This window comes from Penicillium malachiteum (genome assembly GCF_028827825.1).
Source record: "Penicillium malachiteum strain IBT 17515 chromosome Unknown utg000002l:1.0-8849297.0:1.0-8852440.0, whole genome shotgun sequence".
NCBI classification, from domain to species: domain Eukaryota; kingdom Fungi; phylum Ascomycota; class Eurotiomycetes; order Eurotiales; family Aspergillaceae; genus Penicillium; species Penicillium malachiteum.
Genome location: NW_026643095.1, coordinates 1,731,138 through 1,755,460, shown reverse-complemented (window position 1 = coordinate 1,755,460; position 24,323 = coordinate 1,731,138). Strand labels below are relative to the sequence as shown.

General features: G+C 50.1%; 5 protein-coding genes across 5 annotated transcripts; 1 reads left to right on the top strand and 4 right to left on the bottom strand.

The window, feature by feature from the left end:
• Positions 1-29: 29 nt before the first annotated feature.
• N7483_003701 (putative myosin class II heavy chain (MHC)) lies at positions 30-6,766 on the bottom strand (the record flags this gene model as incomplete). Its single annotated transcript, XM_057087138.1, has 3 exons — positions 30-5,974; positions 6,096-6,549; positions 6,728-6,766. 3 exons carry the CDS (start codon positions 6,764-6,766, stop codon positions 30-32), a joined length of 6,438 nt encoding a protein of 2,145 aa, XP_056946967.1.
• Positions 6,767-8,095: 1,329 nt separating this feature from the next.
• On the bottom strand, positions 8,096-9,189 carry bgt1 (1,3-beta-glucanosyltransferase Bgt1; the record flags this gene model as incomplete). The annotated part of the gene is made up of 3 exons (XM_057087137.1): positions 8,096-8,331; positions 8,395-8,858; positions 8,930-9,189. The coding sequence occupies 3 exons, from the start codon at positions 9,187-9,189 to the stop codon at positions 8,096-8,098; spliced, it is 960 nt and encodes a 319-aa protein (XP_056946966.1).
• A 2,897-nt stretch (positions 9,190-12,086) lies between these two features.
• On the bottom strand, positions 12,087-13,718 carry N7483_003699 (putative RNA export mediator Gle1; the record flags this gene model as incomplete). Its single annotated transcript, XM_057087136.1, has 2 exons — positions 12,087-12,854; positions 12,924-13,718. The coding sequence occupies 2 exons, from the start codon at positions 13,716-13,718 to the stop codon at positions 12,087-12,089; spliced, it is 1,563 nt and encodes a 520-aa protein (XP_056946965.1).
• A 2,775-nt stretch (positions 13,719-16,493) lies between these two features.
• On the top strand, positions 16,494-20,861 carry ssdA (mRNA-binding translational repressor SSD1; the record flags this gene model as incomplete). Its single annotated transcript, XM_057087135.1, has 6 exons — positions 16,494-16,590; positions 16,643-17,810; positions 17,857-19,246; positions 19,325-19,684; positions 19,750-20,750; positions 20,822-20,861. 6 exons carry the CDS (start codon positions 16,494-16,496, stop codon positions 20,859-20,861), a joined length of 4,056 nt encoding a protein of 1,351 aa, XP_056946964.1.
• Positions 20,862-21,895: 1,034 nt separating this feature from the next.
• Positions 21,896-24,289, bottom strand: hsp78 (chaperone ATPase HSP78; the record flags this gene model as incomplete). The annotated part of the gene is made up of 1 exon (XM_057087134.1): positions 21,896-24,289. The coding sequence occupies one exon, from the start codon at positions 24,287-24,289 to the stop codon at positions 21,896-21,898; it is 2,394 nt and encodes a 797-aa protein (XP_056946963.1).
• Between the last annotated feature and the right edge of the window lie 34 nt (positions 24,290-24,323).

Here is a 24,323-nt window from a genome sequence, read left to right as displayed (position 1 = left end):
AGAGGAGAGTAGAACAGTAAACGGGTTGATCACTCTTCTGTATCTTCCGTCTCCTCAACGTCGTCTTCTTCGATATCAGAAGAGATCTCAGGTCCAAAGGGACCATCCTCGATAGAGCCCTTGGGTGAAGCGGAGACCATGCCACCGACGGTACTTTCGATATCGTCAGTAGCAAAAGCGTCTTCCTCGTAGTTCGCCGGCTCTGCATCATGGTCATAGCTTGACCGACGAAGAAGAGGTGGAGTCTTGGGTGGCTCAGCAATAGGAGCCTCTTGACGAAGGGAACCACGACGAGGAACAGAGTTAAATCCTCTCAATGGCCGAGTCTCCGCATGAGAACGGCTTGGACCAGCAGAATGGGGCGCGTTCTGACGAACGTTCGAGCTAGGAGGAGTCAAGAGTCCCGAGAGGAAAGCACTGGCATTGCTTGACTTGGATGGTGTCTGCTCAGATGGGTTTCCAGAGTTGTTACTCTCTCGGCCCTTGCGCCAGTTCCCCCAGGCCGCGGCTGCAGCTAGCGGTAGGGAACGTGGGGATGCGGCAATGGATTGGAGTGATGGGAGAGCAGCTCCAGATATGGTTCGTTCCCGCTCTTGCTGTTGCATCTGCAGGTTCGCCTTCAGGCGGATAGCTGCATCACGGACAGCGTGCTGGTTGAAGGAAGGCTGTGAGACAGTCTTGATGATATCCTGAAGATCATCGATGCGAACACCGAGTAGCTCGCGGAGCCAGCTAATCTCGCTATCCTTCTCCTTGATCTTATTGGGTGCATCTTTGTCAATAGACCCAACCTCTTGCTCGAGCTCCTCAATACGTGTCTCACGCTGTTGAAGTTGGTCTTGAAGAACGAAGATAGACTCCCGGAGAGCCTGCGGGGAGATCTTCTCAGGCTCGTTAGATCCCTTGTTGAAGGACATGGAAGGTGAAGAAGAGTGTCTGGGTGCGGACGTCAGAGCAGGAATGGGGCCTGAGCCAGCCTTCTGAGCGGCCTCAGCAGCTGCGCGAGCAGCAGACTGAGCGATCTGGAGCTTCTCCTCAAGATGCTGCACACGATCCTGAAGGTGCTTGGCTCGCTCGCCAGCAAGAGCTAAACGCTCCTCAGTATGCGCCTCACCACGTTGGCGATCTTCAGAAGAGTTATGCAGGGCACGGGCGTGACGCTCGCGGAGGTCATTGAGAACACGTTCGTGGGTCTTGCGTTGATCCTCAAGGGTAATCTCCCGAGACTCCTTAGCGGTGGCAAGAGCAGTAATCCTGGACTCATTGGCCTCCTCGAGGAGCAACTCGTAGCGTTCGCGCGAGGTATCAGCATCCATACGAACGTTATCGAGCTGAGTCTGCAGACGAATGATCTGTGCTTCAAGCTCAGCACGCACGATATTGACCTGGCTGTTCGAGGCTTCAATGTCGGCCTCCAGTGAGGTACGAGTACGTTGGATCTCAACACGACTGCTCTCACGAGCCTCGTTGAACTCACGCTCAAAGCGAGCCGCCTTCAGTTGCAGATCGTGGTTATCGGCACGCAAAGCTGCGATAGTCTCCTCCAACCGGGCATTTTCTTGCAGCGATTGCTCGTGGACAAACTGAATCTTGGCAGCTTCCTTGTCACGCTTCTCGGCTTCACGAACCTCTTGCTCAAGCTGTTCGCGGCGCTTAATTTCCCGAGCATGGGTGACAACGAGCTCATTGTACTTGGCAGTTTGCTCCTCCTCTCTGCGGCGGGCAGCGGCTTGCTCACGTGTGATATCAGAAGTGACTGAAACCATGTCAGACTGCAAGCGGTCGAACTTCTCAGTCAGATTCTGACGAGCGAACAGGTTGTCTTCGATGCGGGTGCGCAGGTGGTCAACAGTCTCATGCAAAGACTTGTTCTCATCCTTAGTGGTCTCCAGCTGGCGACGGAAGTGATCGCTTGAAACACGGTACTCATCCAGGGTACCCTCCAGAGTAATGTTCTTGGTGGATAGCTCAGCGATGGTGACCTTGAGAGTCTCACTCTCTTCAGTAAGAGACTCGGCGCGGAACTGCATCTTCTCAAGGTGGGGAATCTTCTCCTCCTTGAAGTGGAGGAAACGAGCCTCGGCATCTTCAGCGGCAGCACTGTGACGAGCAGCATCTTCCTCAGCGAGCTTCAGAAGAGTTTGGAGTTCGCCAACGGAGTCTTGAGCATCCCGACGCAGCTTGTATTCTTGCTCAGCACGCTCATCGGCAAGACGAAGCATGCTCTTCAGACCATCGATCTGGAGCATAAGACTATCAGCACCGATCTCTTCGGCTTCAGACAAACGAGGAGTCTGCGCAGCCAGTTGTCTACTCAGGGTCTCCTCCAGAATCTCACGCATATCACCAACAGGGTCCTGTGCGAGCTTCTTAATAGTCAGAGCCTGCAGCTCGGCGAAGCTCTCCTTAAGCTGGGCCATATCGCTGTGGCTAGAGTGATGAGCTGTGCGCTGAGGCAGATCATGTGTAACAAGAGCCTCCATGACAACGTTCTTCAACATCTCCAATTTGCGGTCGCGCATTTGGTGAGGCGAACGTTCTCTAACGGGCTCTTCATGCTCTTCATCATCATCCTCGTCATCGGCGTCACTGTCTTCAAGCTCAGCAGATGTGCTGCGAAGAACCCTTCGGCTGGCAGTACCAGAAGCGATAGAAGCAACGGAGGTCTGGATAACAGCCAGAGCACGCTCCATAGGACCAAGACGATCATCAATAGCAGAACCGACAATGTCGTTGATACGGCGATCGAAGAAGCGGTTGCGGTTGAAGAATTTCTCATCCTCACCAGAAGAGATCATATCATCCCAATCGCTGACATGGTCATTCTCCGTGATAAGCTGACGCACAGGAGAGTGGATACGAGAGATAAGGCTCTTTTGAGGTGAAAATGTAGCGTTGCTTTGTCCATCGATGTCTGAACCCAGCTTGGGAATTTGAAGCTTGTATGTCCTTTGACCACCGCCTGGGCTAGGGCTGGGTGCCTCGCTTCTGCCCTCGGCAGAGCCAAAAGCTCGCTCTTTGGTCGGTCCACCAACGGAATCAGAGATGTGTCGAGATGGAAGAGGAGTGACTTGGCGCTCGATGCCCACATCCGATCCACTCTCGTTGAGTGCATCCATGATAGCATTGAGCTCATCATCGTCAGGGGAGTCTTCAGCAGACTCACGATAGAACTCAAGCTTCTGTTCAGCAGTGAGCTCCTCTGATCCGCGGCTTTGGTGAGTAGGACGAGGCTGTGACTTGACAGCAGTTTCACTCGCGAAGCGAGAAGCCATAAGGCCGGCTTGCTGCTTCTCAACAGGCTTAGCCTCTGGCTGTTTCTCGGCGAAACTTGATGGGTCAACTGTTGCCGGTGTGAACGAGGACACAGCAGGCTTGAACTCAAATGGCTTGGCCGTGGCCGAGAGCATTGCGTTCTTATCCTTGGATTCTTGAGAAGAATGACCTGTGGGGCGTTCCTCGTCTTGGACAGAATTCTCTAGGTTTGACTCCTCGATCGGTTCTTGCTGATGGTGGGCAGGCGAAGCAGTATTCGAACGAGCAAGACCACCACCCTCGCGTTGCACATCGAACAAAGTCCAAGTATCAGCCTCGCTGTGAGGGGTACCGTGACGCTCAACGCGCTTGCTATCGGCATTTTCACCGGGGAAAGCATTCTCCTTGCCCTCAGCCGAACTTGGGAGATTGTTCGATGCTTGCGCATTGCCAGACTCACCCAATGGATGGGTCGAGATACTGTAGCGGGCCTCGCCATCTGAATGACCAACACCCTTGCGAGCACGCTTGTGACGATCCGTAGGTACTGGACGTCCATCCCCTTCATCGAATTGGTTCTCGTTATCTTCCTCTTGAATTTCATTCTCGTCCGGTCGGACAATAGGAATAGCCTTGTTCTTCTTAGCTGGCTTAGAGATCTCAGTAATATCAATATCACCAAAGATCTTTGTCCGACTCTCAGATGGCTGGGAGCTAACATTGGAGTTGAGACTAGCAGATGGGTTGAAGACAGGGGCCTCCACATTGAACGAAGCAGCCGAGAACTTGAAGCTAGACTTAGATTCTTGGTTGGCGTTATGGTGCACAGGGCCATTCGTAGCTCCAGAGCCAAAAGACGGCCCTGGCGTGAAGCCGAATCCAGGTTGGTTCATTCCTCCGAATTGGAATGCATTTTTGACAAATGGCGCAGCTGGCGATCCAAAGGAGGCTGTAGGATCGAACTCTTTTGCCTCAACATTGAAGGATGAAGTAGACAGCTTAGATTGATGACCACGGAAAGAGCCAGTGCTAGGCTTAGCCTCGTGCCAGGATCCTTGGTTAGGAACCGCGCCTCGAGTCTGCGGTGTTCCAGTAATGCTAGGGTTGGTATCAAAATCAGAACCATCGTGGGCGCCTTCATGAGCATAATGCTCGGGATAGAAGGAGTGATGCTGAGAGAAAGGATGGGACTGTTGCACGTGAGAGTTGACCTGGTGATGGCTGCCGTTTTCTCCCAAGGCCCACTGAGAGTTGAGAAGGCTTGCATGGTTCGCATTGAGATGACCCGCGTCATGTTCAGCCTCTTCGATGTGATGGTCAGGGTGATTCAAGTGGTATTCAGGATGGGCCATGTTGTCCAGACCTCTCTCGATTGTCTCACTCAGATTGTGACCATGACCACGAGGGGTAGGGTGAGCAATTTCAACGTTGGATGCATGGAAGTGACTGGGATCATTCACAGGAGTCTGAGGAGTGGGGTAAGGAGGACCATCTTCGTGATTCATAGCACCAAATCGGTCATCAAAGACGTCCTTCTCATTGTTGAATCCCGGGTGGAAGACGCCCTGGTCATGCATGGGAGAGACGGGTGATAGCATTGAGCTGAAGTTGTGAAGCCCAGTCGGACCAGTAGAAACGTTTGCTGGACGAAGATTAATCAGACTTTGGGGGGTCATAGAGCCCTGTGCAGGTGGTGTGGGTTGGTATTGGAATGGGAAACCAGGAACGTAGTTTTGTTCCATTCCATTCATGCCCAAGTAGGGAGTCTGAACACTGAACTGTGACGCAGGCGACGCCAGTGATCCGATTCCACCACTTGCAACGCCCGTCGATTGTCCGAAATGTGGAGAGAAAGGGTGAATCGAGCCAAGTGGATTGCTGACAGCGGAGCCTGTTGGGATGGGTGGTGATGCAACGAGGCCAGGGAAAGGTATTTGGGAAGGATTGATGGATCCAGACTCAGGAGAAATGGAGGGGCCTGGCTCGTCGTCCCCAAAAGAGACGCCAAGAGCTCGCAACTTCTCCTCTTGCAAGTGAGCTACATACGCATCCCAAACAGCCCTATCCGGGAAATTGATAAATGCTCTTTGACTCTTACCCTCGTCGTATGTCTCTGCTGGATCTGGATACAGGGGACGAGTCAAACCTCCAAGCTCAGTCGGACCCGCTGAATCATCCAATTCACCAACAGTGAATCCTCGCGTGTCATAGCCTTCTTCTTCCCATTTTTGCATCCGGGCTTGCACATCTGCCGGTTTCATAAGAGGGTACTCTGCTTGCTCTGTGCCTCGCTTATCATCAAAAGGCAGGTCAATTACACACGCCTTGCCCTTCCACGCCAACTTCTTTCTCCGTCTCTGAGGGGTCGAAGTCGATACTCTGTTGATCTCCGAGGCCTGCCTCTTCAATGTATCTACAATTGTTGACCCGGGTACTTCATCTTCCTGTACAAACTCATCATCTGCATTCATCGGCGGAGGCGGCAACGGCTTCTCCACGGGTGAAATCGCCTCAGCAGGAGGCTGCGAGTCTTTTGGATCTGACATGATGCTCTTGGGCGGTTCTTTATCGTATGCGAATCCCCAAAAATCCTCCTGGCGCAATGTGTCCGCGCGCTTGTGAATGGTTTGCTTTCCTTTTGAACGGGCAGCTGTCCTTTTACCAACAAAATCGGAAAGCGTGGGAGTCTTCAAAAGGTCTCTCTCTCGATTGTCGTCCTCTTAATCCAAGCCAATCGTCTGAAAGGTCGTCGGCGAGATGGGGATGCGCGGTAAAAAATGAGGGTGCTTCACTTCCAGAATCGTCGCTCAACCAATTGCTGCGTTCTGTTCTTGGCTGACCGGATAGATACTGATTGATCCAATCCTCTGTGAAGTCTCGAATCGACTTGCCTTCGCGGATTTCTTCGCGATTTCCAAGAAGATCCTCCGAATTGACGGCAACGCTCGCTCTCCGGAGCTCGGTTTGGTTGGTTATGGACTGGGCGGGGGAGCTAGCACCAGATCCTTGGTCGAGGCCGGCGTATTGACTAAGGGTCAACGATAATCTCCGAGTGCTAGGTGCTGCATACGGAGACCCCCAAGCAGTGGTGTAATAGATACTGCTTTCTGCCTTTCGATTCTCCGGGGAGGAGGCGAGAGAATCGCCTAGGCGGCGAGTATTCGGAATGAACGGGAGCTGCGGGGGTTCGAGGGTGATACTCCGCGGCGATTGATTCTGGGAGGGAGAACCAGCAGATGAGCTGGAGCTCGAATCTCCTGATGGCGGAGCGGACAGAAATACTGTCGGGGCCAGCTGCGATTGATCACGCAAGGTGCGCGAGTGGTTCGGGGAGAAGGATTGCGAAGATATTGAAATGGCGGAAGATACGGGATAACGTGGATCTATAGAGACAGCCACGATGCTATGATTAGTCTCGGATAATTTTGGATCATTCTGCTAATCTCGTTTCTTTGAGTGGAGGGAAAGGGACGGGGGTGGGAAGCAAATCGCGTGGTGACGCGGGTTGCATCTGGAGGCCCAATTGAACCCCGATGGACCAAACAAGAAAAACAATCATGGATGAAACAGTTGGGATGCATGATGCTCATACCTTCCGTGTCGACTCCTGCAGCAAGCACTTGCTTGCCGCTCCGCTTATTGTCCAGAATGTTGACGCATGGAAATCCAACGGGAATTGAAGACCACCTGGCAGAGAACGGTTGAGTATTGAACCAAGCAAAATGGAGGTTACTCGGCTATCGTGGGTTCCCCTTTTTTTTCTTTTTTTTAACCCGAGTATATGAACGGGATACTTTTTTTCTTTTTCGTAGTAATTGAAATCCTCCTTAAAAAATCGAGTACAAAAGACAAAGCGAAAGCGTAAAAGGAATATACACGAGAAAGGGGAAAGAAAAAAAAGGGCTTATGTCACGTCACGTATGTGGTACCAGGTACCTGGCTAGACTATGAAAGAAGTGGGTTGGTCAGGAGTAGTGAATACACTAGCGGATCATGGTTCATTTAACTCGATTTGAATCAATTTCCGGCACATTCTAGTTTACTGGTGACCGACTGGTGGACTTGGTGGACTTGGTGGAGGACACCCTTGCGCGCAGGTACCCCGGAGATCAATTCTAGGAAAGGATTGTCTCCTGACCGCCACTCGTACTTTGTTCTGCACCGTTATGTAATTCTGCAGTTGAGGTCCACGATGTTATTTAGTTTAATGCTCCAGAGATGTCCACATGTCATAGTTTGATCTGTTTCAGATGTTCTCCTTAGTCCAGATGTCTGATAAAGTAAACAAAGAAATATACGGTTCGTGGAGAGATTCAGGGGTAAAGATGAACCATGGTCGATGCTTGTAACCGTACCGTATCTTGACTCGATGACATAATACTCTCTCCACCAATCATCCATCTAAGTTACAACCCTGGAGTAGATCATCTATATTGGACGGAGTCAATAATACCCTGGGTAGTAAACATTTGAAGACTTGAACTCACAATAGATTCATACTTACTCTGGAATCTCAATATTCACTTCCAAGGCTGTCAAATTGTCAAGTACGACAATGCCCCTTGGTCTGTGAGCTGTATCACTACCAGTGCGACTACAAGGAACCTGCAAAGGCAAACAAGAACTTGAATTAAGTCCATATTTCCATTCGAATTGGATGTCACCGCTCGTCTGTATGCGATCACCGATATCAAGAATAAAGTCAAAATAAAAAGAAATACAGCTTGAAAGAGTTAACAGAAAGACGAGATTATCTACCAGAGTCGCATTTTTCGCGACTCGTCAACCTCGGCAAATTAATCATCAACAATTGAAAAGGATCTCTTTATCGATTCCAGCTTTAGTACTGGCAAGTGGTGTTGAACTTGGTCTGGCGGTCCGCAGTGCGTAGACCCCAGTGCTTCTCGTCCATGGCCTGGCCATTGTCACCGACACTGTTGGGCTTCCAGGACTCATCGTAAGCCTCGAAGTAGAACAGGTCAACACCCCAGGCAAGCATGCCACAGACACCAGTTTGCCAGAAAGTCTGGGCGTTGTCAGTACCAGCCTTAGCAGCCTCGTAATCAGAGCCACCATCTATAGTAGATAATCGTCAGTAAGAGTAATCGAGTAGATAGATTATAATTTAGAAATCCATACCAGTAGGCCAGCCAGTCTCGCCGTTAAGAATGCGGATCTTGTCGGAATTGGTACCAGCAACTTTCTGGATGTGCGACATAGCACCAGACATATCGTCAAAGTAAGTCTGGTAAGCCTCGTCGGCAGCGGTACCCTGCCAGTAGGCGAAAGCATTGGCGAGGACATAAGTGACCAACGGGGCAGACTCGGTGTCACGGGTGAATAGGTCATCAGCAGTACCGTCGGCGAACTTGTTCCAGCTGTCGGCAGTACCAACGGTGATGGTCTTAAACTGGTTGGCGACGAGGCCGATGTAGTTGTGCAGAGAAGGACCGGTCTGGTCACCACGGTAGAGAGTCTCAGAACCAACAGTGATAGCCTCGACGTAATCCTCGTAACCGGGAATGGCAGTCTTCAAGGCAGCGAAGTCCGCCTGGAAGGACGCATCGTTGGTGCTCAAATCACTGCTATCTTGTGCGCCGACCCTAAATAGGAATTGTGTCAGCTATATCCACGTGGTCATCGGAATGTGGGATATCGTGGGGATGATGCTTACCAGATACCCAGAACAACCTTGAAACCCTTGCTCTTGGCAGCTGGAAGAATGTTCTGAGGGGTGTCACATTCAGTACCAGAGTAAGTACGGACCAGATTTGAGAGGTCCTTCAAGTTATCAAAGTCGGCTTCATAGTCGCTAGTAGCCTTGCAAGTGCCGTCGGCATTCTTGTCACCGAGAGAGAAACCCAGAGTACCGCGAGCAGAGACCAAGGCCGGAGCAGCGGCCAGAGCCAAAGAGAGGAGACCAGCAGTACGCATGATTAAAATTGGGTACTGAGAATGAATGAACAGAGAGAAATAGAAAAGAAAGAACAATGTAAAGAATGAGTTTGATCTGGATTGATCTAATTTTCAAATGAATGGACAACCACGAAGGTCATTTGAGTCTCTTATAGGATTAAACGAGAGAAAGAGAAATGGGGGGGAATATTGGAGCCAGGGACTTGCAACATTTGGACAGGGTCCAGTGGGGCGGTCCCTGATCAAGGGGTTGGCCAATGGTCACTCTTCATCTGCACTTATTCTAAGCACTGAAACATCAGGGTCTTGGGGCTCCACTCGCGCTTTTTCAACATCATCATTACCTTCACTATGTGAGTACTATGATCAATTCTACAGATTTTCTTGATTATAATGAAAAAAATTTCAGATTCTCTCTACTATTCACTTTAGTCTCAACATCTCAGTATTAATCACGACCACCGCCAAGACTAAGCCAAGCCCGGTTAAGTCATGATGTCACAAGTCTGTGGTCCATTGTCCAGATCATAATCAACCCTGGATAAACCAGACAATCCAACAATTGGAACAATGGAGGCAAACACTTGGATGGCAACAATACCTCAATATAGCCGGTGGCTCCGGGTCTCGACCAATTGCTATCGTGGGGAGAAGGCGGAGAATGGAGCCGCCGTCAATCCCAGGGGTGGCCAACGCTTGGTTCACCCGGGTCTAGACAATTCAGGATGATCATTCTAGAATTCTCATTTTCTTCGGCGCCTCCGGTTCAATGTTACTATGTTGCCTATTATGGATATTGTCCGACCGAGTTGGGGTCGAGACTGACTGATTATCTCACCACTGCTTATATCCCGCCGGTATAGGAAGGTGTTCATGCAGTGTTGAAATTGAAGGCCAAGAGTCCTGCTAGTAGTAAAAAATCTCAAAATCAATCATTAATTCCAAGGTTTTCAAGTATCATAGTCTTGAAGTACATTGATCCTTATACTTGGACAGAACCTTGGGAATTACACTGATAGCCCGTTGGTCCATAATGTGTGGGGTAAAGGTCCCGAGGTCTATGTAGAAGTGATAGATCATCATAGATGTACTGCTAATGCTCAAGCCCTGTAGTTGAAGAACTTGAAGAATAAGTCCAATATTGAAAATAAAGCCCACTTAATCCATAGAATAATCTCATTCGGTTTGATTCTTCCGCCTTACAACAAAACCATGTTTCAATGGTCCCAAGACGCCGAACACAGCGAACAAAAAACAGCCTCATTTTCTTGCCAATCCCAAGACTCTCGAAAGTAACGGAAAGTATGTGTGACTTCATATCAACTTCATCGTGTCCTTGTTCTTTTTGAGCTGGACAATACTTCTTCTTAGATATGAGAGATCTTGTCGAGACAAATTGCCATTGTAACCGTGGAGTGATTATCGACTTGAATCACGCAGGTGGTGGGATTTGGTAGTATCGGGCCATGACTCACGCTGGAAAACCTTTCAATTTCAGGCGGAGAAGACTGCTGGAGGATGCCATTTTTTTCTGGAGACGATGAATCTTTCAGGCTTCAATCTTTGGGTATGTAGCACTAGTACCTGAGATGGTGGAAAGAAGCTCTGGTTTTGAATACAGATCAATGTATTCTCTCTCAGGGTTGAATTTAAAGTGTCAATCCAGATTTGGATATTATAATGTGTTTCAAATGTTCTGCTCACTTCTCGATGCAGGAATGCGGGTGCCTTTGTATAGTTAAGTGACATTGGGTGCAGCCGTGCAAGGGCCCGGCGATGACTCGATCCCGCTACTGAGACCGCTCCCGAACCTGTCGTCGAAGAAAAGGCAGTCGAGGCAGTCGAAGAAGAACAGAAGGTCGAGGAGCCCATTGAAGCTAGTAGTCTATAATACTAGTAGCCCCGGGCTCCATTTAAAACTCCGATATAGATATCAATGGAGTGTCCCGTGTATGAAGGTCAAAGTAAGGTGGAACTGAATGTAATGGTGCTTCAATTGAATTATTCAGAGGATGGCATGAATACATGAACATGTTCTCTCCATGTATTCTGCAGGGTGTGTTGGCATGATTCTCGAATCAGGGGGTGGCACAACTTGATAGTCGCGTTTGTAAAGCTATTTGATGAGGTCGAATCGATGAAGTGGCATCGGCGTCTGTTCATCGGCTATGGGAGCTCTACCACTGCTCTGCGCACAAGAGCTACTCCTTAGGTAGTAGGTGCCAGTGGTAGCTTAGTACCAGCCTTCCTCGAAAGTCGTCGAAAGTCGTGGAATGTTGAAGTTAAAGAATATTTTTAGCGAGGCTCAGGGGTATGCAAGCATGCATATATGGAAAAGGGATTTGAAGGATGGGCAGAGAGAGAGAGAGAGAGAGAGAGAGACTCGGAGAGAGAGAGACAGAAGAGAAAGAGGGGGACGTTGGCTATATAGTGGTGGAATAGACACGTGATAGGTCCAAGTTGGAAGGTATAGGAGCCTGAGACTATAGAAGACTTGATATTCCGTACGTGCCTAGGTGTCTTGCAGCTCTAATGCTCGCCTGTGGTATTTGTGGTGACATCTCTAAGGGCTAGCTAGAGGATAAAGCTCAGGCTATGACCACTTCGAGTTGTAAGCCTAGGGATGCTTACTAGAATACAGATCTACTCTCATTGGATGTTTTTGAAGAAATTTCTTTTGTGCTTGACCGGGCCTGCCGGCGAAGATATTATCAATTTGCCCCGTACGCCCCGTTGTCTTGGGTAGAAACTAAAATAAAAAGGAAGCCGGACAAGAACAGGCACACGGAACGCCGGGGGGAACGAAGAGGAAAGAGAAAAGAGAAAAGAAAGAAAGGCGAGTGAGGGAGGGAAGAAAAAGCAAAGCAACAGAGAGGGAGAGGCTGCCCGCAGCCAATGACCAAGAAGCCTGCCTATCACACCAGGATTTGATGATCCCGCTTGTAGAGCTCTTTAATGAGCTCAAGCTGGTAGACAGGCATTGACTTCTTGGTCATTGACTGCGGCAGGCCTACCACTGCTCTGCGCACCAGGCCCACCCCGTAAACACCCCACATGGTGACGATGCGCTCGCCAGAGTAGCGCAACATCGCCTGCAGAACCGTGATTTGTGTATCGTGCAGCTCCGCTGCTGGAACTGCCAGGATCTTCTGCATCGAGTGCCAAAACATGGTGTTTGGGAACGGGTTCCGGCGTTTGGTCTTGCCGAAGTTGCGCAGTGTCAAAGCAGCGTACCCGGCACCCAGGGCAGTCATTCTATCCAGATGCTCCTGCTCGCTGATGAAGTCACCACCAGCCTCGATGCGCCACCAACCGATAGCACTGCGGCCAACATCAGTTTCCTCGCTTCCAGTGAAACCCCAGAGTACCGGGCATACCACGCGATACTTTGCCCACAGGATGTCGGACAGAGCAATTCCCTTGTACAAGAACGCATCCATTGACCAGATTTGAGCTGCGAGGACGCCCACTGGCTCTGCATGCTGAGGCTTGATGGCCGCCTCATTGACAAGAACAGAAATCAACGATTTGGCGAGCATGTGAAGGCCGTAAATAAGCAAAGCTGGAGCCATCTGCTCAGAGCGAGCGATTTCGTCCGGAGGGAATGCGAAGAACTGGCGAACGTCCACGAGGGGTCCATTAAGCGCGATAGCCTTCTCCAGATCGACGCGAATCTGATGGATCTAGATTGACCAAAATGTCATGTCAGCGATGATGAAATCAGAAATAATAGTCATGTTGGAACCATTTACCTGTGTCTTGTTTGCTCCTTTGCCGTCACGTAACTGGCCTACGGACTTTCGAATCTGGCGACGCAAGAGACCCGCTGCTGTCTTGAAACCAGGCTGTTCATTGCCAAGCTGGCGTATCCACGCGCGGAAATCCTTGAGAGTCTTGTGCAAAGCGAGATATCGCTGATGAATTTTGAGTTCCTTGTCAGAAAGGTGGCGAGAACCGGTTTTCTGATGGTGCTCTGCGAGAGCCTTTGCTTCCGCCGCTTTCTTGGCCTTTGCGGCTTCTTCCTCCTTAGCTCGCTTTTCGGCTTGTTCTTTCTCAAGTTTTTCGAGCTCCTCCTTTCGCTGCTTCTCAAGAGCTGCCTGGCGGGCGCGTTCGGCTTCTTCTTCGGCTTTGCGCTTCGCTTCTTCTTTGGCCTGGCGCTCGGCCTCAAGACGGGCTGCCTCCTCTTGTTCGCGACGAAGCTTCTCTGCCTTCTCGCGTTCAATGCGCTCCCGTTCGAGACGAGATTCTTCTTCCTTGCGACGGCGTTCTTCTTCTTCGATGCGGTTGTGTTCTTTCAAAGTGGCCTCAGCCTCCTCGCGGACCCGGTTGTGAAATGCTTCGGCTTCGTCGAGTGCTGCAGTATGAATCGCCTCTCGCTCTTGATCGATTTGGTCCAGATGTTCAAAAAAGACCTTGCGTTCGTAGGCATGAACCTTCTTCAAATCTTCATTGAAGATGCGGACATTGTCTAGATCACGACACAGATCACGCATCAATTGCTTCGAAGGGCTGTCCAACGGGGGCACATGGATAATGCGCTTGGTCATGATGAAAAGATAAACCTTTTGGAGGATTTGTATTCAATACGAGAGAAAATTAGGCGAAGGGATTGAAGAGATCCGAAGAATGGTGGAAGTAACCGTGTGGTTGGTCACTGTGTGGATGTCGAAAAGAAAGAGTTGTGAGTTGGGCGGTAGTTGGTGGAGGAGGGAGGGAAGAAGGTGAGTGAGTTACGAGGAGGAAGAATGATTCATGTGCAAGGCCATTCTTCCGCGGCGATTGAATGACAGCGAGTGAACGACCGCTGGTAAATGGTGGTCAGGACTTGGGACCCAGCTTCCTGGTCCCCAAAGCTCCGGGTACCTTTAAGTGAATGAGCTTAGGTGGGGGCAGAGGGGTTCAAGATTCAATGAGACCGCACCTTCAAATTTTCTCAACTAGATCACAGCACTAATAAATCGAATGCAGCTGGCTCAGGGGCATTCAAAGTCAAAAGCGCTTAGGTAGTGATGCAGGTATTTCGCCTGAAGTTGTTTAGACCGTCTCCCTTCGAAGATTGGGCGCTTGCCCCGGTGATCTAACTCCGATAAGATCAAGCGTTGAGCCCACGATTTGGGCGACTCACAAGAAGGTCAATTGAAAGAATGGAAGTAAATCTTTGGGGATTTCCCTAAATTGTTTACTGTGAAGCCCTGGAACCTTGGGAGCTGCGGAATTAGCCATGGAGAAAATAAGATACGTAAATTACATGCTGAGTCAGCGGGACCCGCGATCATGGACTCAAAGTATGGTTCATTTCATCATCATGACCTGCATCATTGATGCTTAAACGCGGTTGGTGATGAGCTCTGTTAAGTAGATATTGATAAAGCTTCAATTTGATCGATTCGAGTTCTGTTAAATCTGCTTGAATATCACGGACTTGATACATTTTTGTATAGTAAAACCTTATCATATCAGTGGAAATGTAGGAAGAAGCGATTTTGTTGTACTTATAACCATGAATCATCTTCAGGTGTTGGAAGAAGTTCATGAATGTTGGGCTATGAGGGGAGGAGGTGGTAGCTAAATGGACTGCCTAACTGTCAAAGGTGGATGATCAAGAGTTATAGTCTCTCAGAGATTGCGTGCCCCATATTGCAAAACCTAGCCAGTTGTCAGGTGTCTGAATTGAGTTGACAAATTTGTTACCTAGCAAAGCTACTAGTAGTATTAAATCGAGGGGCGTAGATCTCCATCTCTCAGACCACGTGAACTGGGTTTTTTCATACCCAGTACAGCTTGTCCTCCTTAATTCAACGGGAGATTGGTTATGAATCGATTGTGACGAGCTTAAATAGCTTCAAGAGCTTGAAGGGCTGCGGGATGGAGACCCAAAGAGCGGATGATGAGGTCGGGAGCAATGGAGATCATCCAGGACATCCGCTTGGGGGAACTGATGTATTTACGAGAACGAGAACAACGTATTACCAATCACTCGGCGTGATATCAGGGCAATCAAAGGTGAAGATAGGGTAATAATACCGTCTGGATTTCACGTTATTTCCGATACATACAATAATTACCACGGCCCTTTTGCCATTCTCCCCACATCCGCTTTGTATGGATCCCATCATCACCTTTCTTCTCCTTTCCCCCTCCTCACCTCTACTTTCTTCCCCCCCTCCCCCCCAATCCTCATCTCTCTCTTCTTTCCCCATCGTTCCTTCTGATCGAATCTGTCGATGCTTGCATCGTCGGTTCTATTCTAATTATACTTGTCATTCTCTTCGAGAACGTATTCACCCGCTCACGTTTTCTGCCTTAGAATTTCCTTGAAGTAGCTCTGTTCATCCAGTCGCACTTCTTGAACAAATTCGAGTATCATACCACCCTCGGCTGAGGATCCCTCTTGATTCTTCCCACCACCACTTTTTTTTGGCCTGCTTGGTTTGACGGCGGTACGATTTAACCCCAGTTCAAATCACTCGCCAACTCGGTCCTTCCAAACCTCCTTATTCTCGAATCGAGCGAGCGTCGTCCTTTTCAGTCGATCCTTGCCTCCCGTGAATACAAATTGCATTAAGCGTGCAATTGATTCGACTACTTCTCCTCTTCGGTTCCTGCGATCTGCTTGTGTGCAGACCGCTATTGCTTCGTTGGCTTCTAGCAATTTTCCCATCCCACGTTGATAACGGAGACGTCATTTTTGGAATGCTAGGCCTCCGAGCTCGTCATTAGTCTCGATTATAGGTAAGGGTAATCCCTAGTTCCTTTTTTTTGGAAGAAAATGAATAGAAGGGGGTGGGAGAGTGAGCTCATACCCATGGACCACAATGTTTGGTTTCTCTTATTGATCCCAAAAACTTCGGCCATGGGCTTGTTTGTCCTCCCTTCCAAGGTTGTCTTGGAAGGTGCTTCGAGGTCTGAGTTCTGGCCTCCGCTCATGGACTTGAGCAAGCCATCGTAACTTCCACCTCCGCTTTATAGTGACAAGCTTCCCCCCTCCTTCCTCATTACATCGTTCCTTCAAAAATTAGTTATTCCATACATTGATCGATTTCTCGTTCTTGACTTTCCTTTACCCTGCATCCACTCTGCTTCTACTCTCCCTCCATTCGTGCTGACCTTCACTCCGTTCACTTTATAGTATCGTTCACAACATCACTCTTGTTGAAAGCTATCGTCCGCACATAAAAGACCATCCCATTCGTGGTCGGTCGGTGATCCGCATACCTCGGTTCGCTTGCCTTTAAGAGGCAACACCAGTCCCTCTTGTCGTCGGGTCCCCTCCGCCCTCTCGCATTTTACACTACAGTGATAATACTCCTTCGTCAAGGATCATGGATCAACAAAACCAGTCCGGGGTCCCTGGCCCCGCTGGGCGCAAGCTCCATATCGCTCACCGGAGAAGTCCATCTGAGCTTACCCCTCTGATGAGTATGACTCGCTTTCCATGCTTCACACTTCAGGATCCTAATGTATATCACAGTGGAACAACTCGCCATTCAACAACAGATTGAACTGCTTCAGCAGCAGCAACAGCAAATCGCTGCCACACACCAACAGTACGTGAACATGGGCCTGCTCCAGCCTCAACAGCTGGGCCAGGTCAACGCATTCTCTCCCGGTGGTTCTATGGGTGGTGTTTCTCCTCAAGTCAATGCCTTCCAGTTCCCTCAACAGCAACAAGGGCAACAGCAGCTTGGGGTGCCAATGAACCAACCGAATCATTCCCACCGTCGCAACCAGTCCGCCCTTCCTGGCCTCGCTATGGGCCCTCCTCCTGCTCCTTCTTCGGGTGCTTCTGGATATGCTGATTACAACCAGCAAGGCCACAATAATCAGAAGAATGAGAATAATGCCCATGGTCGCGGCCGTGGAGGCCCGCCTGGTGGAGGTCATCAACGTCGCCACTCTCTCGCTCTGCCCGAAGCTAAGAAGGCTGCTGAGCTTGCACAACAGAAGAGAACTGCATCCGGTTTTCAATTCCCTGCCCCTTCTCCTGGCGCCAGTGGATCGGATAACCAGCTAGCCTCGGATGATAAGCCTCAGAGCAGCACCTCGCCTGCCCCACAGGGACTTGGTCTGCAGCGTGCTGGTAACATTCGTTCGGGTGGTGGCCACGGTCGTAGTCAGTCAATGGCTATCGGCGGTAGCCGGGGTTCGCTCTCTGGTCGGGGTGCTGGTGGCTTCCAGTTCCCTGCCCCTAGCGACCAGTCTGACAACCAGCGCCGAGGCAGCCAGGCCGGTCATGCCCGCACTGGATCCCGGAACTTCGACGGCAACTGGCGTCAGCCGAATAACCAGAACCAGAGCCAGGATCAGAACAAACCTTTTGGTCAACAACAACAAGGAGGCGGTTTCCAACCTGGTCACCGCTCTCGCGGTTCTATGAATCAGTCGATGGGCTCCATCGGCCAATTTCAGTACCCTGGACAGCCTCAGCTGATTCAGCTGCCTCAGGGGCAGGTCATGATGGCCCCTCCCCAGATGTTTGGTGGCCAGCAGCTGAACCCTCTTCAGCTTGCTCAGCTTCAGGCTCTCCAGCAGCAACAGAATGGCCAAGGAATGGGTGGTCTGCAGGCCAGCCAGCATGCTCCTCCCCAGCTTTCTGTTCAACAGCAACAGCAGCAGCAGCAGCAGCAGCGCAAGACTCTGTTCACTCCTTACCTCCCCCCAAGCCAATCTGCCTGCTCTTATTAGCAACGGTCAATTAGTTGCTGGTGTGTTGCGTGTCAACAAAAAGAATCGCTCGGACGCCTACGTCACCACAAACGATTTGGATGCCGACATCTTCATCTGTGGTAGCAAGGATCGTAACCGTGCATTGGAAGGCGACTTTGTCGCAATTGAACTGCTCGATGTGGACGAGGTGTGGGCGCAGAAGAAAGAAAAGGAGGAGAAGAAGAAGCGCAAGGACATCACTGATGCCCGTTCTGGTAGCAACGCTGGTAATGACAAGCTCGGTCGATCAGACTCCAACGGTGACAGACAGGAAGTCGGTCCGGACGGAAGCATCCGCCGCCGTGGTAGTCTCCGCCAGCGTCCTACTCAGAAGAAGAACGACGACGTCGAAGTCGAAGGTCAGAGCCTCCTCCTGGTTGAAGAAGATGAGATCAGTGATGAGCAGAAACCTTTGTACGCTGGTCATGTCGTGGCTGTCATTGAGCGCATCGCGGGTCAGATGTTCTCCGGTACCCTAGGTCTCCTGCGTCCAAGCAGTCAGGCTACTAAGGAGAAGCAGGAGGCTGAACGTCAAGCCAGGGATGGTGCTCATGGACGCCACCAAGATCGTCATCAGGATAAGCCTAAGATTGTTTGGTTTAAGCCTACGGACAAGCGTGTGCCTCTGATCGCTATTCCCACCGAGCAAGCTCCACGTGACTTTGTTGAAAAGCACCAGGACTATGCTAACCGTATCTTTGTTGCCTCCATCAAGAGGTGGCCTATCACTTCTCTGCACCCCTTCGGTACCCTTGTGGAACAACTTGGCGAGATGGGTGACTTGCGCGTTGAGACTGATGCTTTGCTTCGTGACAACAACTTTGGTTCAGATGAATTCTCCGATGCCGTCACCAAAAGCATTGGCTATGAAGATTGGTCTATCGCTAAGGAAGGTGATGCCTTGGCGACACGTCGTGACTTCCGCGATGAAACCATCTTCACAATTGATCCTTCGGATACCAAGGCTCTGGAAGATGCTTTCCATGTCAAGAAGCTTGCTGATGGAAAGATTGAGATCGGTGTTCACGTGGCTGACATCGCCCACTTCGTCAAGGGCAATTCCCTGGTTGATCGTGAGGCAAAGAAGCGTGGAACTGCTGTCTACTTGATGGACCGAGTCATGAACATGCTTCCCTCCCGTGTCTCTAATGAGCTTTGCTCGCTTGTTCCTGGCGAGGATCGCTTGACCGTCAGCGTTGTTTTCAATGCCGACATGGAGACCGGTGCTGTTGACGATGACGTCTGGATTGGCAAGGGTATCATCAAGAGCGCAGGCCGTCTCAGTTACGATGAGGTCAATGCGGTGATTAACGGCAAGTCGGATAAGACTGCCGCAGGTATTTCTACTGACAACATTGCTTTGATGAATGTAAGTCACCTGTTTTCCTCCTTTTTTGGATTTGCTCTTGGTTTGAAGTGACCCTTGCTAACAAATTCTTCCTCCAAGGCCATTGCGCACAAGTTCCGCGACGCTCGATTTGGCAACCGGGTCGCTAACGTTCCTTCTTTGCGCATTCTGCAACAGCTTGATGATGAGAATGTGCCCGTGGAGCACAACATTTTCGATTCTACCCCAGCTCATGAACTCGTGGAAGAGTTCAGTCGCCAGGCCAACTACTTCGTGGCTCGCAAGCTTGCCAGTGCTATGCCTGAAAAGGCATTCCTGCGTCGCCAGCCCTCTCCCAACCCTCGTCGCCTGACATTGTTTGTGGAAAGAATGAACCGCCTGGGCTTTGGTATGGATGCTTCCAGCAGCGGTACCTTGCAGAGCACTCTCTGCAAGGTGCAGGATGTGGATCTCCGCAAGGTTAGTGCATTATCACAAGGGGTAAATGGCGCCATCGCGATAATTTTTACTGATCTGGGTAATAGGGAATGGAAACTTTGCTTGCGAAGGCCATGCAGCGTGCCAAGTACTTCGTTGGATCTGGTGTCGGCGAGGAGCCACGTCTTCATTACACTTTCAATGTGCCTGTTTACACTCATTTCACTAACCCATCTCGGCGCTACACTGATATTATTGTGCACCGCCAGCTTGAATCCATTCTCTCAGAGGGCGCGATTGAGTTCACCGATGATATTGAATCATTGACCAAGACCGCCGACCTCTGCAACAACAAGAAGGATTCTGCTCACAATGCCCAGGAGCAGAGCGTTCACATTGAGGCTTGCCGCAGCATGGACCGCAAGGTTCATGAGATTGGAGGAGATCTCATCAGCGAGGGCATTGTGCTCTGCGTCTACGAGTCCGCATTCGATGTTCTCATCCCCGAATACGGCTTTGAGAAGCGTGTGCACTGCGACCAGTTACCTCTGAAAAAGGCCGAATTCCGCAAGGAGAGCCGTGTCCTTGAGCTCTACTGGGAGAAGGGCGTTCCTTCTTCCGCCTACGTTCCTGAGGACGAACGCCCCAAGCCTGCAAACTCTCGTGCTGCTCAGGCTGCTGCTGCTGCTCGCGAGGCTGAGGCTGCTAAGGAGCGCGCTCGTGAACATGATGAGGCCATGCGCAAGCAGACTGAGACCGGTACCATGTCTGCTGATGATGTCGACGCTCTCTTCGACGACGATGACGATGTGGATGAGGTGACTGAAATGGTTGCTGGTGTGTCTCTCAACTCGGCTGACCGGTCGACCCAGAGCATGCCTCCGTCGCCCACTCGTAACGGTCACCTCCAGCAGGCACCCCACCGTACTCGGTCCGACCCGAAGATTGTCTCGAGCACCAGCGATGCGCCCGAGAGCAAGCTGACAAACAAGGAGAAGTACTTGAAGCTTTTCAAGCTGAGAGAAGAGGATGGCGAGTTCATCCAGGACGTCACCGAGATGTCCCGTGTTCCTATTATCCTGAAGACCGATCTGAGCAAGAGTCCACCGTAAGTGAACCTGGCTAACCATTCCGATTTATTTTTGATATTTTTGATGAATTTTTCACTGACCTTCATAGTTGCCTCACTGTTCGGTCCGTGAACCCCTACGCTCTGTAGGGACCTTCATAGTCTGCGGTTTTTCCTTCCTTGGGACATATTATTGCATGTCTATCCTACAGCTTCTTTGGGCGTTCTAGAACATGGCCTAAGCCTATGTTCCACGTACCTACGGACATAATCCTACCCTCCCCTACATGCAGATCGAACATATTAGTATCAGGCATTCCCTGGTATTCCGTTTTCCCTTTTATTGGTGGCTTTATATCAGACTTCATCCAACCGCCATCTTCCTGGTGTGTTTTGGTGGCCCCTTATACTTACCTCTTTTTGTTGTATGTTGCGCAGCGGTCCTCTTTTTTTTCTTGTTTGTTGTAAGCATCTTGAATCCTCTTGGAGTGTTACCTGTGTCCAGAGCTTGTTCTCGGTCCCTTTCTTGGTTCATTTCCCGTGTATCTGGTGCTTGGGACTGGAGAAATTGTGCAGTGGGGAAAGATTGATACAGCTCTATAGTTCCGGATAGTATTTCCATTAATCCAGGTATTCTACATAGCCTTTCTACCTAGTTTCTTCCAATATTCTGGTAACACTTGATATTAGTAAATTTATGAAATGGCCGCAGAAGAAGTGGTTGATCCTGTGTGGACGCTCATTTTAATGCCCATTGACTCGACTCTAGCGCGTGGTGTTACACCAGATAGCTTAAGATGAGATGTAGGGTCACGAAGAAAGGCGAATTAAACCGATTTCCTAGGAATTGCTAAAGCATATTTTCTTTGAATTTCAGGCTTGTTCCTACTTCTGCAACCTCTGGGGATGAAGGGCTCCTACTTCGGTCTTTTTTTACCCTGCATCATGATGCAATCAATACTTCCACTCCTCAATCTACGTGTGTGATCCAATCTTCCAAGACAAAGGTACTAAGAGTGTCGTAAAATAGCTGCATTAATTTACACTGAATGAGAAAAATTATAATACAAGATGAGTGAAGATTCATCCATCGATAGAAGTGCCAATGCTCAAGTACAATCCACCCTTAATTTCTTCAAATGTTTCCCAAACACCACGGTGAATGCCATAAAAGTCACAAATGATCAGATTCGTGCTTGTTTCTCTTCAGCTCCTTCAACAGTAACCACCAGAGAAGCTTTGTCATCGAGGAGGGAGACCCGAGCAGTCTGACCAGACACAATCTCACCACGGATAATTTTATCGGCCAGCCGGTTTCCAATCTCCTTGGCAATGAGACGGTTTAGTGGTCGAGCACCAAACTTGGGGTCATAACCTCGTTCACAGAGCCAATCCTTGATATCTTCGTCTACCTTCAAGGTCATGCGACGGTTATCAAGTCGGCCCTGCAATTCATTAATTCTGATATCCACGATATCTCGTAAAGCTTCGCGTGAGAGGCGCTTGAAAATGATGAACTCATCCATACGGTTCAGGAACTCGGGTGCATAGGCGTGCTGTACAACGTCCATCACGGCTTTCTTGATATCAGCCGGTACCTCAGATTCACCGGTATCCTTGTAGGCGTGTAAGGGATCACCTCCAACTAGGATATCGGCGCCCAAGTTAGAAGTCAGGACGATCAGGGTATTTCGGAAATCGACTTTGTGGCCTTGGGCATCTGTGAGGAACCCCTCATCGAGCACCTGAAGTAATAAGGCTGAGATATCTCGGTGAGCCTTTTCGAACTCATCAAATAGGAGGACGGCATATGGCTTGCGTCTGACAGCTTCGGTGAGTTGTCCCGCGTCATCGTAGCCAACGTATCCAGCAGGAGATCCAATCAAGCGACTGATAGTATGTTTCTCCTGGAATTCACTCATATCAAATCGTACGACCGCAGTCTCCGTGGAGAAAAGGAACTCGGCCATCTTCTTGCACAGCTCTGTCTTGCCTACACCAGTCGGTCCAAGGAACATGAATGATGCTAGCGGGCGGTTTTCACCACTCAGCCCAGCTCGCTGCATTCTAACAGCATTGGCGACTGCGGCGAGAGCTTCATCTTGTCCACGAACCGACTTGCGGAGTGTATCTTCCATCCGAATCAACTTCTCGACTTCGCCGGCCATCAATTTGTTGACCGGGATGCCTGTAGTCCGGGAGACCACATTACCAATATCATCAGCTGTGACAGAGTCATGGATCAGATTCTGCTTCTCGGCATCCTGCTCTGCTCCCTCCTTTGGTAATTTGCTTTCCAACTCGGGGATTTTAGAGAATCGGAGCTCTCCAGCTTTGGCAAATTCACCTTCCCGCTGTGCTTGTTCCAATTGGAATCGGGCTTGTTCCAGCTCTTCCTTGGTGCGCTTGATGCTGTCAATTTCAGCCTTTTCCTTTTCCCAAGCTTCAGTCAGCTTGCCAGCTTCGTCTTGTTTGGTCTTCAGCTCCTCCTGAAGCTTGTCTCGTCGCTCGCAACTGCTGACATCGGTCTCTTTGCGCAAAGACTCAAGCTCAATCTGAATTGTGGTGATATCGCGTTCCAACTCTCTGATGGCGTCGGGCTTCGATTCTTGTTGCAAGCGGAGGGCTGAGGCGGCCTCATCTACCAGGTCAATTGCTTTGTCGGGGAGGTAACGGTCGGTAATATAACGATTGCTGTAGGTAGCGGCAGCAACGAGAGCCCCGTCGGTGATACGAACACCATGATGCACCTCGTATTTGTTTTTAATACCACGTAAAATGGAGATTGTTGATGCGACAGATGGTTCGCCAACTAGGATGGGTTGGAAACGGCGAGCCAGCGCCACATCCTTTTCAATTATGCGGTATTCGTTTAGCGTTGTAGCACCACAGCATTGAAGTTCACCTCGAGACAACGCTGGCTTTAGCAGATTGCTTGCATCAATGCTACCTTCAGCCTTGCCAAGTCCCAGTAAAGTGTGAAGTTCATCAATGAAGAGAATGACACCACCTTGAGCGTCCTCAACTTCCTTAAGTACTGATTTGAGACGTTCTTCAAAGTCACCGCGAAACTTGGCGCCTGCAATCAGCGAACCTAGATCCAGCGAGATCACACGTTTGTTCTTGATACTCTCGGGAACATCGCCTTGAACGATTCGTTGCGCAAGACCCTCCAACACAGCAGTCTTGCCCGTACCCGCCGCACCAATCAGTACGGGATTATTCTTGGTCCGACGTGACAGCACCTGGATAGTCCGGTGAATCTCTGCATCTCTTCCAATAACAGGATCCAGCTTTCCAGCCTTTGCTTTTGCTGTCAAGTCAACACCGAATTGTTCCAGAGCAGGCTTCTCGGGCTCCCCACTCATATTCATACGGTGGGTACCGCCGGGGGGATGAGGACGTCCGTTTGCATAATGGCGTACTGAGGAAACCGGGGTGTTTCTGGTATATGGCGCAAGAAGAGAGAAGGACCTTGGGAGGAGTGAAGAGGAGCGAGGAGCTATAGAAAGTAGCTTGGTTGAAGGTCGAGGGATTCGTGGAAGACCACGAGTATGAAGAGCAAGTCTAGTAGCCATGGTGGATACAACCTATGAGATCCGGGGGAGCAAG